General features: G+C 35.9%; 1 protein-coding gene across 6 annotated transcripts in view; it reads right to left on the bottom strand.

Annotated features, from left to right (window-relative positions):
• The window catches only part of LOC124414884 (rho guanine nucleotide exchange factor 11), a 38,899-nt gene extending 25,631 nt beyond the window's left edge, over positions 1-13,268 (bottom strand). For 2 of the 6 annotated variants that reach the window (XM_046896033.1, XM_046896034.1), the window contains exons 1-14: positions 13,100-13,268; positions 11,766-11,815; positions 10,677-10,734; positions 4,944-5,173; positions 3,788-4,012; positions 2,992-3,228; positions 1,798-2,088; positions 1,584-1,715; positions 1,381-1,494; positions 1,152-1,250; positions 962-1,054; positions 653-846; positions 277-566; positions 26-202 (exon numbers count right to left, since the gene is read on the bottom strand). In XM_046896033.1, coding sequence (XP_046751989.1) covers positions 26-202; positions 277-566; positions 653-846; positions 962-1,054; positions 1,152-1,250; positions 1,381-1,494; positions 1,584-1,715; positions 1,798-2,088; positions 2,992-3,228; positions 3,788-4,012; positions 4,944-5,173; positions 10,677-10,734; positions 11,766-11,815; positions 13,100-13,268 — 2,359 coding nt within the window. Of the gene's footprint in view, positions 1-25; positions 203-276; positions 567-652; positions 847-961; positions 1,055-1,151; positions 1,251-1,380; positions 1,495-1,583; positions 1,716-1,797; positions 2,089-2,991; positions 3,229-3,787; positions 4,013-4,943; positions 5,174-6,969; positions 7,098-10,676; positions 10,735-10,850; positions 10,871-11,765; positions 11,816-13,099 lie in introns of those variants that run through there. The other 4 variants (XM_046896036.1, XM_046896037.1, XM_046896038.1 and 1 more) reach the window with 4 other exon arrangements.
• Between the last annotated feature and the right edge of the window lie 2,846 nt (positions 13,269-16,114).

Below are 16,114 nucleotides of genomic sequence, written 5' to 3'. Positions count from 1 at the left end.
AGGAGATAAGAAACCATTCTCTTACGATTGTGTGAAAAATGCTGAGAAAGATGGTGGTGAGACGATGGTGGTTTTCGTTCAGGTCGAATTATGCCTATAAATTTACTGATGCGATCACCCTTCTCTTTCCTGACCACCAATGGACCCGGGCAATTTTCGTCGACGACATGAACACACTGACGATGCACGTTCAGAGAGCAATCTGTAAAGGGATGAATACAATTATCAAACTAAGTGATTACAATTTCGAGATGCAAGAGAATCCTTTCGACTCACCGCTGCACTGATAACCCTGAGGACCGACTCCCCAAATAATAAGTTGACAGTGATTACAGTAGGTGACTGTGTAGTACTGATGAACAACGAAATGGTGTCCTCGGACGGTGAGTTTCCTTGTTTTCCCGGTGAGAAGTCGAGCTTTGAAGTTCGACTTGTCTTTGGAAACGAAGGTTGGAAATCGATCCAAAGTGGCGACTCGTACTTGGAAGATTTTCGTCAATATGGTAGCGAGACCAGCGGCCGTTGTCAACTCGCGAGACTCGTCCCGCTCTTTCTCCGTATCGTCCCTGTGAAATTTTAGATAGACAGATGTCGAGAAAAATTAGATTCAGTAAGACGAAGCTGGGCGAAAAAAATTACCAGCCACACTCACAGGTAAGGCTCCATTTTTGGTAAAAGGAAAGTGTCGATGACCTGCGCCTCCCTCGCTTTGTCGTTTGTACTTTCGTCCAGTTGAGCGTCGCTTGGTCCAAACAAAGTTCCAAGTCCGGCGGTTCGTTTCTGTTGAAAATCTGCCAGCTGTTCGTTTAGTTCTTCTTTTGCTCGAGCTCTGGCCTTCCAGAATATCTGTGAAAAAAAAAAATGATATGACGTTGCTTTATCTCATTCGAATGAAAATTTAATGAGTGTGCCGAGAAAATACAAGTGGTCAAGTTGGTCAAAAATAGAAGCGATCAGTTACCTTTCTCAATATTTCCTCCTTGTCAGATTCTTTCAATAAAACGTCGTCTATCTCCCTCGCCACATTTTCGTCAACGTTATTCAATCTCAAAGGCTGAAACATTAATCGAAACGTACGTGCTTGATTGAAAGCAGCTACAAAATGGTTGAAAAAAAATTTACTCAGGTATAATAGTTTTCGAATAACTCACAGCACCAGGCACCAGGAAGCTCGAGTGTATTTCGTAGGCCCACTTTCTCATCTCTTTGGCATTTCCCTCCTTGTACAAGTCCGTTATTAAATAGAATAACTGTGAAACAACAGTTTCATTATCGATAAAAACTAAAATATTTACCGTATTTTGTTGTTGCAATAGATTTACGCTGTCGAGAAAAAAAGTATAATCGATAAAACATTAAAATATCGTGCAAACAACTCACCAGACTGGAAGGATCGCTGTTGGAGAGAACGTAATTAATAAAAACAGCTAGATGGGCGTGATGCTCCCAGAGTCTCGAGAGGGACTTGAAAGGACCGTGATCTTCGAGCTGGCCCTGAAAAGAAATAACATAAATTTGATGCTCGAAAGAAGAATCTGCATAAGAAGAAGTAAGAGAGTCATGAAAAGGGGAACTCCACTGACCACTTCTTGGTCACTCATATCGTCATCCTCCATGGACATGATTGGCTGCTGAATCGGCGGTAAACCAGGGCTGCCCTCATTGAGTACAGCTTGTCGGACAGGCGAAACTGTTACAAAACTCTCGCCCATGCTCTGCGTGAGAAAGAACATGAATAAAACAAGAGAGAAATAAGACCCAAGAGTAACAAGCTAATTTTATTTGCTTCAAACTCACGTCGTTTATCGTGGAGGATCCGTGATCAGAAGCGGATCCAGAGGACTGAGGATAAGGAGGTGGTGGAGTGCCTGGCGGTGTAATATGAGGTGGATCGTCCAAATCGATGCCGCTATGTCTGCCAAATTTCGATCGTGACAGATCGTTCATAGATTCGGAAGCAATGAGACGCCGGCTGGCTTCTGCAGGAGAAAGACACGGAAGATTCGCCGTGCCGAGTTGCTCAGGACTGGACTTTGTTCGTTGATGTTTATTTAGGGCAGCAGAGCCAAGATTGGCCCCCTGAGAAAACTGTAGACACGTAAATAAATCATTTCATTGAAATGCCTGGGTACAATGGTACACTGTGTCAATAATGTTTTCCGGTGAAATCCATGTCTTGAATGAAAAATAGATTTGGAAACGTTAAAGAAGTTAGCTTGCATTATTTACAAATTATACATAGGTTTACCGCGATCCTTGTGATTTGAGGACAAAGGTGGGGGAGGGGGCGGTATGTGAATTAGGCACGCGGATTGAAATCATGAAACGTTGCACTAATCGATTTAAACTTATTGTTAACGAAAGTAACAATTACGTATCCTGTTGAAAAGGGTTGAATGTTTGCTATTATTTAAAATGTAAACTCGATTTATAGAATTTCAGAAGCTCGTGGCGGGATAGTATTTCAGATCGTATCAAAAGAGAAAAAGAAAAGGTGTGAAAAGAGGCCAAGCTCAAAAATGCGAAAATTAAAACAGAGTTTCTGCCCATCCCACGTTGCAAAAGATGAGTATCAAGTTTTATATGTATAGGTATATAGATATATGATTTATGTACATATGTATAAAGTATACGATGTAAAGCGTACAATCTAACCCAACCGACGGCTTCGCTTCATTGAATAAAATAAAATTATTGCAGATCAGTGCTAACCAATGTAGAAATGATAAGCGTAAACGTGTTAAAAAGCGATATTTAATGAGAATACGAAGTATCGTTTGAACAACACAAGACAAAAGTGTTGAACAACACCCAACGTTGCATGTAAGACTCTCCGATTGATAATCACTGCCTAAACGGTGGTGAATAAAATATATATGGATAGAATGATGAAAAAATGTTGAAATTTTCTATCTGTGATAAAATCTAATTGCGGTTCGGCGAAGAGTCGACGAAAGTCTGGATTGATTAGGTGATTAGGTGGCTACTTACAGAGGTAGGTATACCGTGACTGTTGGCAGGGGGCGTTAAATGGGTCAGCTGATGTCGCTCCAGGTCCGACTGGACAGTGTTGTGGGTATTTGACATTGGTGTAGGTCTGGGAGGAAGCGGAGGAGGAGCGAGGTTTTGCACGGAGAGGGATTTCCGGGAGGGTAAAGGTGGCGGCACGTCGCTGGGAGGTGAGTAACGTTTTGGGGAAGGCGGAGTGTTTGTTACCAACGAGTAAAGCTGTAATAGAGACACAACAAAAAGCTGTTAGGCGAGGTTAGCCAAAAGCCTAGCTACGTATACAGAGACAATCTCACACCCTGGTTTCGCATGAAAAATCTATCGCTTAATCGCTCGCATATTGCATAATATTCATTTATAACATGTGCATGAAATTTCCAAGTATTTAAACGTGTATAAAAATCTTTGGCTGACCAAATAAGTAAGACGAGGATCAAGCGTCATTGTTTCTTTAAATTTTAACAATTCCTCTGTCAATTATTCGATCAAGCCGTGTCAACGATAAGTTTTCATCCAAGCTTCTCCAAGTTAGTGTTAAGGAGCATCTATAGCTCTGAAGTTATGTACATATTTATATACAAGAAGCACCTTTCTTCGTCCGAAGTGACGGGTGGAAATTCGAATGGTTTCTCGTAATTCTTGAAAACAAAATGAAAATGGATAAATATCCTTTTCCATGTATGTAGTCCAGAGCGAAGCGTATTAATTATTAAGTTAAAATCTGTTCTGTTTTTTCATTAATTAATAAGAAAAAATATGGCAAAAACCAGGAACGCACCTGACCGTTGTTCGTTATTGCTGTTAGCTGATCCTGAAGGGTGCGAACCCGCCTTTCGGCCCCGACAAGTTCGGTTTGCCAAGTAGCAACGTTGTTTTCTCCTCCTCCTCCAGCTCCAGCCTTCGCCAAATTGTCGCGTAACATTTGAAGATATTGTTGTTCTGTTTCCAGCATTTGCTGGAAGGTGTTTACCCGCTGCGTTTCCAACTGTCGTAATTTCTCGTGCTATAAATTTTCAACACGTATATTTCTCCATCGTGGTTCAACGGTTCTCCTAATTCCCGCATTTATTTTAATCAGAATTAAATTCTCTTCTCGTTGTTGTCTTATTGATTTATCTTTTCTTCCGTCGAAAATCAGTCGTATGAAATTCACAGAATGACAATTAATCGTTTTTACTGTGATAAAGTTAGTTACAGTTGTGGCTGCTAGTGGGTTGTCTGGTAGTGAGTTAGTTGACGTGGAAAAAATAAAAATAAAAAAAACGCAAACAAACAAAAAAACAATTCTCACAATTGATCCGTTAGAATGCCAATTGATACAATAATCGTCTGATTCGTCGCCGTACGTAAACAATAAAATAATACCTGAATATAAAGAAAAATATGCAGAAAAAGAAAAATGCGTACAATATGTTAATATGCCTTATTAAAATAAAAAGCATTGCGTGCATGTAGGTAGGAGGAAAAAGATAAGAAATGTGTAAAGAATAGAACAGAAGTAAACAAATAAAGAGAGTAAGTAGGAAAAAAAAAAAAAAAAAAAAAAATGCAGCGGCCCAATCGTACCAAATACTCAATATCGAAACACCTTGAAACGACAAGGTGATTTCGAGATGAGAATATTTGCAGCATGAATGGAATACATAAGAATAATAAGTAAAAAGGTATAATTGGAAAAAAATAAAATAAGTATTATAGGTATAGTGCAGTGGTCTTACGTTTCGTGGTTTCAACGGTGAGCTAGAAGCGTTCGGTGACCGTTGTGTTAGTGAAAGATACGATATGGGATCGGAAACAGAAGAAGAAGAAGAAGAAGAAGTAGAAGGTGATGCTATGGTCGCGGGGTGAAGAAGATTTCTTTGAAGAAGGTGCCCGATGGCGCTCGCGGTTGGCTCAGATTTCGATCGATAGTCACCGCGCGATTTGGGACTTACATCAACGGGCTGGGGGCCCGTTATCCGGGCTGTCGAAGGGGCAGCTCCACAGGGTGCAGGGGCTGTCCAGGCACGGTGGAGCGCCGTCGACGTCGGGGGCGAAGGCAAAGACACCATGCCTGTACCGCTGCCCGACAAGCTGACTGGCCTTTGGATCTGGTGGGCGGTCAGGGGGGACTGTAATCCCGTTGCAGGTTTCTGTTGCACCGTCAGAACCACCTGCGTCGAGGCTGCAAAATATTTATGTATGAATTATAAGGTACGGGACAGAGAAATTTTTTTAAATCATAATGGCAAGTATTCTAAACACCTATTTTATATACATTTTTTATATATTTAGAGAACTTTTCGACACATTTCTTTGCAGTTTTTTGCTATCTCTGATGGTATACCAATAGCTTCTTAATACTCGAGAGTAATTATTGCGATACAGTGTAAATTGTTATTGTTAGAAATAAATTGATTGAACAAAATTAGAAGTTTTTGGGATCGCTGATTAAAAATCTGAGATCGTATTTTGAAAATTCAAGATGGCGGATCCACTATGGACAACGAAAATTTCAGATTTTATCGAATCTGGAGAAAAAACTCTGTCCAGAGGTTTTTGGGGTCGCTGATTACGAATCTGAAATCAGATTTTTAAAATTCAGTATCGCGAATCCAAGCACAGAGTTTTTTTTACCGTATTTGATCAAATCTGAAATTTTTGTCCGCCATATTGGATGACTTTTGGACATCTGAATTCAGATTCGTAATCAGAAACACCAAAAACCACAAAATACTGTCTTGTTGAAAAGTTAATCCAGCACAATAATGTGCGACTCAAAGAGTTAACTACTACTCGAAAAATACATTCCTGGGTATAAAATAAGAATGAATTTTCATGCCTTAATTAACCAGAAAATCCAGTATGACTTGCAATTAGTATTAATTTCGATATCGGTCACTCGTATTATATATTCTGGTAAACATTGCGAGAGCTTTACGTTCATGCAACAATAAACAGTTGCTTGACGGATATTTCCATCAATATTGATTTAACTGTAATTTTCTATTCCTCATTGAGAATGAAATTTGAAAAACGTCGCTTCGGAGAGTTGCTGCATTTTTAACGCCACCAGTGTCAAAGCTTGCGAGAGATTGGCGTTCGAATCCAGCTTCGCTCTACGTTACAAAAAAATTTGAAACACCTTCTGCGGATCGTAATACATACATATACATGGCAAGGATAGAAAATTCGCACACTAGAAAACGACAATATTTTCGCGAGTGACTACTGGTTTAGATTCCGAGAATAGCACAAGCCCAACCGCTATGGCGGCGGTCCGGTGTAATTTTGAATTTCTGACTCACAAACATGGCGCGACTCGCTTCAATATCAAGCTCCCCAATCCAATTGATCGCAAAACATCGCTTATTGCACCCAAAACAAAATATTGTTGTGAAAACAAACGTTGCAGTATCTCTCTTTTTCCCAACTGCCAATCTAAATTAATTCTTTTCTCAAATCGATTACGCGATGATGAATTATTATAGATAGACTTTCGAAAGGAGCACATCCATATTTTACCGACCCGCAAAAACTGTGTCTCTAGATTATTATTTGCGTAATCAGGAATCGAGAAATCAGTCTTGTTCCTTTTAAATTACATGTAACGTAGATAAGATAGATTAGATTTTCTCGTATTGAGCCGCGAAATTTAAAAATTCCATCACGATCCAAGAGCCAAGAGCGAGCGGCTTGAAATGAACATCCTTGACAGGTATCCCTTGAACCGTAGGAGGTCAAGTATTCTCTCTCTTTTAATCCTGTTTGTTGAGAGTGTAAAAAAATTCGCTGCGCAAATGCGAAAGAGGGTCCGGTTTCGGTTGTTTGTTCTCTGCAACCATACGCACACGCACAACGTATATTATCATCGATGGAAAGCAGGAAAAATTCATCACATCATTAGATAAATTATAACAACAAGTGGTAAAAAAAAAAAAAAAAAAAAAAAAAAAACACTGCAAACATCCATCAATTTACCGAAATAAAATTCGACGGGACTCTGATCCCAGGCGCGTTTCAAGTCGTAAGTTGTCGGAGTTCTCATTAGGAAAACGATGATTTACCCGGGAGGTAAAATTATTCAAAATATAGATAATATAGAGAAAAAAAAAACATAAAAAAAAAAAAAAAAAAAAACCACGCACTGAGTGAAAACAATCGATGTTTTTGGTGTAATATTTTTCTACACTGTGCGGATTATCATCGTCATTCTTTTATTATTTAAACTGTATAAACTAGGGAAATAAAAATCCATAACTTTTCGTTTAGCGTTCTTGTTTTATACTTTTTGTATTCTATTTTATTTTAATTTTTTCGAGAAAACGCCTATTGCGCAGCGATTATTGCGTAAATGAAATTCGTGGTATGATTAATTCGCGCGACTGCGATCGAGGAGTGAGAGATCTATAATATAGATCCGGCGGACCAGCCGCGGGTCGAGAGATTTGCTACTGACGACGAGCCGGCAGCGCAAAAAGAGAGAAGCTCAAAGTAAGCTGCCCGTGAAATTGGTTTGGAAGTGGCGAGAGCAGCGCCTGCGTTCTTCGTTCTTACAATCAGGCTCGCCAACGCCACGAGCCAATCCGAACGAGGCTGAAGTTAGCAACGTTATCGTAACGAAACATTGGGGGAAAAAATCACTATTTTCTTATTATTATAATGATTTTGATGGAACTAAGATTGCAAAATATGAGTATGTGTTGTATTTTATTACGGTTTAGTTAATTTCAAACAGTTCGAAGATCGCGAAACAAGAGTTTTTCCTCGGCATGAATCGTTATGAAACGTTACTAACTTCAACATGATGAATCTAGCCGGTTTTCAGTCTACAAGGCTGAAGTTAGTAACATTAGCGTAACGAAAAATTTGGCGTGATTGTTATTTTGCAATTTTGTAGTGACTAAAGGGGCTGAATTTTGAAAATGTGAATTAGTTTTGCCTTATTTGTACAATTCACAGCATTTCAGACGTTCCTAAAATTCCGAAATAACGCGGAGAAAATGTCTAGGGAATTTTTTTTTCTCTGTTTCTTTGTTTTTTTTCATCAACCTGAAGGTGTTTGCAGGCAGAGGCGAAACGGGCGGGGAATCACAGGTAACGGATTAATAATATGAATGACGAGTTTCGAATGAGTTTTTTTTTTTCTCTTACCACGCACAGAATATCGTTCGCAGAAGTGAAATTTAAATACTTGTAATCGTTTTATGGCGAGTGATAAATTTAATCCACATTTCACGCTTCCTTATTTTCAAAAATTCTTAATACATAGATGGTTGGAAAAAATCATATGAGCTTCTTATGTTCGATACTTGAATAACTGAAGATTATCCCGGATTAGTAGATTTCTGTATAATCCTCCCAAGATAGATTATATGTTTGAAGAAATTCCGTGGTATTTAGTAATGTTATTATAAAAAATATCTTTCTCGTTATTACCAGTCGTAAGATGTACTCTTATATTATAGTTATTACATTTCTCACGATGCTTCGATTATAATAAACGTTAATATTACGAAGATGTTACATGAATTTTCGGTATTATACACGTACAAGATTATAAACACTCTGCGTTTTACTAGCGTAATTATTATACAGAACGGGCGTGAAAGCTGGTGAATTACGAAGAACCGCGAATAAACGTGTATTACAAATACCTAAAATTTCCAAGATTTTCCAACGAGTTTTCATTTATTTGTTTCTATTTTTTCCGCGACTCCGTACGAAGAGGAAGAGATCTTTCTTCTCGCAGCGATAAACAGCAAGCGATAATGTACGACTATCTAAAGGTCTGAAATAGTCGTTGGAGAGTAATGAAATGAAGAATTGCGATGTATGGGGGCGAAGAGCGTGAACGAGTCGATCGCGGAAATATTAGGCGATGAGTAAAAGATTTTTCTACCGATCCGCGGCGTTTATAGAAATTGGTGAGTAACGAACGACGAACGCACTTGTCCTAGAATTTAATAGCAAAGGTTACGTGGCGAACGATGTTATATGCTTATAGGTATATACATGTATAGATATAGTTATACGCGTATTATATCGCCTCTGCTGCTCGACGTTTAACATAAACTTAGGATATAATATGGTAAAATCGTCAGTCTCGCATTGATTTATTATTAACTCGTTGTATTGTGGATTATAAATAGAAATGAACGACGACAAGTGTCCGCGAACAACGTTTGATACCATCATCGTGCACATCGCGCTGCACAAGGTCCCGAATTACCATGAATCCCAAAAACACAATGATAAACTTGTGAAGCTGGAAAAACTTAAGACGAGCACGAAAGTAGCGGATAAAAAAAAAGAAAGAAAGAAAGAAAGAAAGAAAGAAAGAAAGAAAGACTAAACTGAATATCGACTTAACACATCGAATTCGAATTGGCTGGTCAGTTTTTAATTTTTATAAATCCGATAGAATTTCGATACGATTAATACTAAAAAACCTGTCTTGCAATACACTTGAGTCACTCGTGTAAAAGAAAAAGTTGTAAAATTTTCAGTCGATGAATCAAAATTAAAAATAATATCTATCTAATAATATAATATGTAAATAATAATTGGATAATTATTATTAAATATAAAATAAAATGAACGAACGAACGAGCGAACGATTAAAGAGCTGTTTGCAGTTCGTGTTGAAAGCAAATAAATTATGAAAAAAATTGATCGAGATAAAAAGACGAAATCGAATAAGAGTAAAATTTTTCTTTTTCAAGAAAACGAGAGTTCGGATCTAATCGATCATTGAGGCTAGACGTTTAGAGTTTTAGCCTGGCCTGCAGAGTCTGTGTCTACGTGTATTGTACGTACGTCGCGTACGCGGATTGTCTGACGGCTAAACAGACGGACGAATGGACGAACGAACGGACGGACGGACGGACGGACGGATGGATGGATGGATGGGCGAAGCAGTCACCGCTATTAACTCTCGCGCTTACGTCAGTCTTGCCTTGCAGGCTAGAAGCTCAGTCATACATGTGTTACTTTATGCGGATTCGATAATACTAACAACAAAAACAACAACAAAAACAAACAACAAAATAACGACGTAATCGCGACGCGAAATCGTCGTCATCGTCAGAATCGGAAACACGATTAGCAATTGAAGAGAAGAATCAAAAAATGCTGTAAGTGTCTTCTTTTTTTCGCTAATTCTCTACCTTTGCGCGACTTACTTTCCAAAATTTGGTAAATCATTGCAAAAGAAAATATACAATTATTCTGAAAAGCGAACTCCTCCAAAGTCGTCCTAAAATTGTCTTAATCTTGTCGTTTTACGTCAACGTTACTAACTTTAGCCTTCAGCCAATTTTTTTTAGCGTTATAATAACTATAATGCGACAAATAGAGAATAATTAGAGTCATCTTCGTTCTCTCTCTCTTTTTTTTTTTTAATTCTCCTCTTCAATTTTCCCTAATATATATCCATTTTGTTATTTTTTATCCTTCACTTCCTGCTTCATCTCTCGTTTTTTTTTTTTTTTTTTTTTTTTGTTTTTTTTTTACGTAGACTAGAAATGAAAAATCTCTACGAAAGTCAGCGTAGCTATCGTTGAAACTCGTTGAACTTGTTCCAGAATTTTCTTTATCTTTTTCTTTTCTGGCAGAGTTGGGCGTAAGTACCTACATCTGGTAGGTACAATTAATAATCCGATAGTTATCATCGATGACATGCTTACATTTGATCAGCGCGACGACGTCAGTGTGCGTTGACTGCATTACGTTGACACCGTTCACCTGCGACAAAACAATTATCAAATATATAATTAATCACATATAATTTGGCAAATCAGATTCAGATTCATATATATATATATATATATACAATATTCAAAATTAATAATATTTATAGTATAATTCAAGTTTCAGATTACAGAGTGGCTGCATCGCGGATCGACGAACAGAAGCAACGTCTGCCTATAAAGAACTGAACTCGGCGAATACTAATAACAACGATCGACCGCGTCGGGATGTGACAATGACGGAAAAAAAAATGGAATGAGGATAGATAGATATATACACATATATAATACAAGCATATATATAAATCAGTGTTAAATTACGATGGGAAAAAACGTCGATGCGGACTATACATATATGAGTAAGAATTGATCAATTTTTAATTTCGTAATTGATTTTTTTTCTTTTTTTTTTTTTATCTCTTTCCTCGGTATTATTCATTTTTCTCCAAGTTTTCACCAAAGTTGAAAAACGTGTGGCGTTTAATTTTTGGATTAATTTGAGCAAGATCACCCGGAAAAAAAAAACAAAAAAAAAAAAAAAGATAAAAACACGAAGTAGACGCGTTATTAATACCAAAAGGGTGTATCAAAAAAAAAATTTTTTTTCTCCAATCAACTTAAAAATGTATGTAATGTATTAAAATCTGTAGAAAAAAAATGGGAAATTTTTTTTTTTTTTTCCCATAGACTTATACGTTATACACATTTTTAAGTTGATTGAAGAGAAAAAAAAAAATCTTTTGCTACGTGCTTTTGGTTCTGCAGAGCGAAAGAAAAAAAAAAAAACAAAGGCGTATATTTTGAGATACGCCCTTTTGTCACTGGTAACGCGTAAAAAAGTGTTTTCTGATAATTCCGTAAAATTATACACAAGAATTTTGTTATCTTTGATTTTTCGTTTTTTTTTCTTTCTTTTTTTAAACGAATTTAGAGGCTAATTAACGGGCAGTTTGAGAGAATAAAAAAAAAAAAAAAGATAAGATCAATAATCATTAGAGATGAGATAAATTCTTGGCTATTTTTTACCTTTATTATTTTGTCACCAGAGTGAAGTCCCGCTCTCGCCGCCGCGCCACCTGTAATCAATCAATCAACCAATCAATCAATCAATCAATCAATCGATTAATTAATTATAACTGTATCACAATCGAGCACGATAATATTATGTGTGCGCAGACGTCCGAGTGCGAAGAAGTTTAGTTATAATGTAATGCGTCCGAGTCGACGATATGCTAAAAAGTAAACAAATAACTGCAGGCGGTAGAATTTCTTGTATATTTACAAAACACACCACCGCGAGCGCAGCGTGTTTCGTTATGTATAATAATAACAAGAATAATAATAATAATAATAATAATAATAATAATGATGATGATGATGATGATGATGATAATAATAATAATAATCAGCCGGGAGGAGCGAATATTTTCGCGCTATTGAGTTTATATGATCGAATATGTATATTAGGGTGGTGCAAAAAAAACCGACTATTTTTTTCTTTTTTTTGAGTCTCGTATGACAAAATGTTAGTTTTTGGTGTTTTAAGAGCCCACTCCAAAGGACGGTTTAAAAAAAAAATTTTAGTGGTCGCTCCATATTTTTTAAAACGTCAGAAATCGTCAAAAATAATTTTTTTTTTTTTTTTTGCAATTTTTTTTCTCGTTACGGTATAATTTTATAAACAAAAAAAAAACGAGTTTTGCGAAAGTTTCGGTTGAAAATTTGAATTTTGAAAGGTCGCTCATAATTTTTTTTTCAATTTTTTGGTGCATTTCTTTAGATCTTTTCGAGCGACCTTTTAATATTCGTATTAAAATTTCATAAAATTTTTTTCTTTAATTTAGTAAGAAAGAATCGACAACAATACACCGCGACATGAATTAAAAATCAAACAAAATATCGAAAATATAATTTTTTTAATTTGATTTGTTAACGATTTTTGACATTTTTTAAAATTTGAAGCGACCAACCCTCAAATTTTTTTTCAGCTATCCTTTGGAGTGGGCTCTTAAAACATCAAAAACTAACATTTCGTCACACGAGATTCAAAAAAAAAAAAAATGTCGGTTTTTTTGCGCCACCCCAATGTATATATATATATATATATATATATATAATGCATAGTTGAAAATGAAATTTAAGAACACACGTGAAACGAATTTAAACGTTAAATTGTTAACAATTTTATATAGATCGAGTTATACGATGTTTTCTTTGGTTTGTTTCGATTATCTTTTTTTTTTTTTTTTCTTGCAACCCGGAACGGTAAGGCAATAATTTTGTAGACTTTGAAAATTTGATATATATTCATTCATTCATTCGTTCGTTAATTCCTCGTTCTAGCTTTCTACTCGGCGTACCTTCCTTGACGGATTGAACGTAAACGGGGTTGTCGCCGGAAACCTTCATCCCGTATCCGGCAACGTCCTTGTAGACAACGAGGGTGGCGATTGGCGGGGGTTCCCCGACTCCGCTTCCATTTCCACCAGCGGCAGCGGCACTGCGACGTGGACCACCGCTTCCATTCATCCCTCGTCCGTCTCAGCTTCCCTCCTCCTCCAGCTCACCTCTCTCGCCTGCAGCAGTACAACGGACGAACCGAGTCACCTGCGTGTCGTATCAACCAAATAAAAAAACCGAGTTAGAAGAAATAACAAAAATACAAAAAAATTAAGTATATATATTAGACTGTATGAAAAAAAAAAAAAAAAAAAGAGGTCATAAAAATCAGTATACATATATATTGAAATTTTATAATAATGCAGATATATATATATATAAATATACATCGAAAGAGTTTAATGTTGTTCTAAAAAAAATATTGAGTAAACTTTTTTCCTTTATTTATACGGTTTACTCCGTGCCAGGTAATAATTTAGTTTATACATATACTAAAAATTATAACGTTTAGTTTAGTGAGCAGCTTCAAGCTGACGTAAAAAAATAACAAACAAACAAACATAAAAAAAAAAAAAAATTTTTAAAATTAAAAAAAAATTAAAAAATTAAAAAAAAACAAACTAAACTATGAATCTATGAATCAATTTAACAGAGTTCGGTTTCACTTTCTAAGCAAAACGTTTCAATACTCATAATGTTTTCCTCCCCATCCTCCAACAGGTAGGGAAACAAAGTATAGTTTATTATAGTGACACGACGATGTTAAATCATCATCATCATCATCATCATCATCATTATCGACACCTGCACCTTGGTCCGAGAGATAAAGCAGCTCTATGACGATATAGTTTTGATTATTCGGTGTAGAGAGAGAGAGAGAGAGATAGAGAGATTACGTTGTTATAAATTGTGATTATTAGAAACACGCTGGCGGTGTTGAGAAAACGAGGTGCGAATGCATAATAAGATATACGAAATGACGATAAGTGGATAGTATTTTTAACGTCGCACCGATGATGACGATAATGATGATGATGATGAAAAATATTAGAAACAACTCGATTATCGGTCAGTTCGTCCGTCTCTGGAAGGCTGAAGTCAGTACGTAACGTAAACGTGTAACAAAACATGATGCCAAAAAAAAAAAAAAAAAAAAAAAAAAAAAAAAAAAAAAAAAATTTAAGATGAAGTTCGTAACGTGATTAAAACTAAAGAATTTTCTCACAAGCTTTTTGTGTTCCTTAATAACAATTTTTAAATTATCTAAACTTCCACTAAACTGTAATTCGGTAAAAAAAAAAGAAGAGATGAAGGAGAAAGAAGAAAAAAAAACACACACACACACACACACACATTCCAAACTATTCCAAAGTTGACTTTAAATAATTTAGAAACTTACATTTCAAACTTGTTAAGAATATGTTATAATCTTTCATGATACTAAACTTCGACTTTATGAGATAGGAAAAAAGAATCGTTATTGTAAAATTTTTCTTAGAACGATAATTTCAAGGATTTGACTTTTCTAAATATGAAAGAGTATTTTTTATTATTTTTTTTTTTTTTTTTTTTTGTTAGTTGCTGATTTACTAACTAAATATCAGCAAAATTCCTGAGGATCCAAGTGCGTAAAAGGGACTTTTTCTTAACATGTATCGTCAAATTTGCGTTAGATGCTATCTTCAACGTCGTTCGTCAACGTAGCTCTGGGTTTTCTCCTTCTCGAATAGAAGAATGATAATAAAAAATCGTGTTTGGTGCAGAGCCGTTTTATAATACCTACACACCTGCCTAACACCGAGCTAAGTGCGTAAATTTCTAACACAAGACACGTCTATTACTCTGCGGATTTTCCGTGTGTACGTGGCTGTCCGACTTTCGCATTTATTTGTGTGCATTGTACGTGTGTACATACATAATAATAATAGACGCAGTCGATCGTGTGGAGAGGATTAATCGCATAAGGTGCAGGTGTTTCCTTCCTGCGAAGTTTTTAATTCTCAAAAAATATTCGTTGTCGATTCTTTTATAATTATAAACTCTCTTCGTAGCCGCTAAGTTAATGATAAAAAAAATCGATGATCGATAGAGTCGAAAAATGTAATCTAACACGACTCGATTGAATATTGATGAAATTTCAACGATTAATCGATTATTTCGGTGTTTTTTGAAACGTGGGCATAAAAAAAAAACCGATTATAACGAAAATAATAATAGCTATTCAGAATTATTCTATGGTATAAATAAATAAATAAATTGTCTCTTGATAATAATTTCGGGTGAAATATTACCCTCGTGATGAGAATATAATAATATTTCATTCAATGCCAAATTACAATTTAGTGTAATTCGTTGAAAATCATCGTAGTATTTCAATTTGAAAATTAAAAATTTCTACGAAACATTATAAAAATCTGAACAATCTTCTATAAAAGATTATTAAAATTTTTGACAAGGACTAAATAGATTTTATTTCAGTAGAAACTCGTGGGATTTCGTTAGCAAAAAAATTACTATTTTCTCTGGAAAAAAAAAAAAAAAAAAATTCTGTCCATTTCAACAATTGATGATAAGATAAACGAGATCGCGTAAATCCGAACCATTCTAGAATAATTTCAATTATCTATAAAATACGACGATAATCTAGGAAATAATTTACGATAACCTACTAAAAATTCTGTCTCGGAATTACAAAAGTGTCCAAAAATTTCTTTACTTAAACCTTTTACAGTCACAGATTTTTCCACTCAAGATTTTGGTCTGAATTTTGTTGCTCGGGGATTTTTGGGGTCGCTGACGACGAATCTGAAGTCAGAATTCGATCATCTCAAAAATCTAAGATGGTGGATCCAACATGGCGGATATAAAATCGAAAGAACTATGAAAATTCGATGATACTGGCCGAAACTTGTGTCTGGCGGGTTTTTGAGATCGCTGATTACAAATCTGAAGTCAAAATTAATAATAAACTGTGA

Source organism: Diprion similis, chromosome 14 (assembly GCF_021155765.1).
Source record: "Diprion similis isolate iyDipSimi1 chromosome 14, iyDipSimi1.1, whole genome shotgun sequence".
NCBI classification, from domain to species: Eukaryota; Metazoa; Arthropoda; class Insecta; order Hymenoptera; family Diprionidae; genus Diprion; species Diprion similis.
The sequence above is the reverse complement of the archived record's forward strand: the minus strand, read 5'-3'. Positions and strand labels throughout refer to the sequence as shown.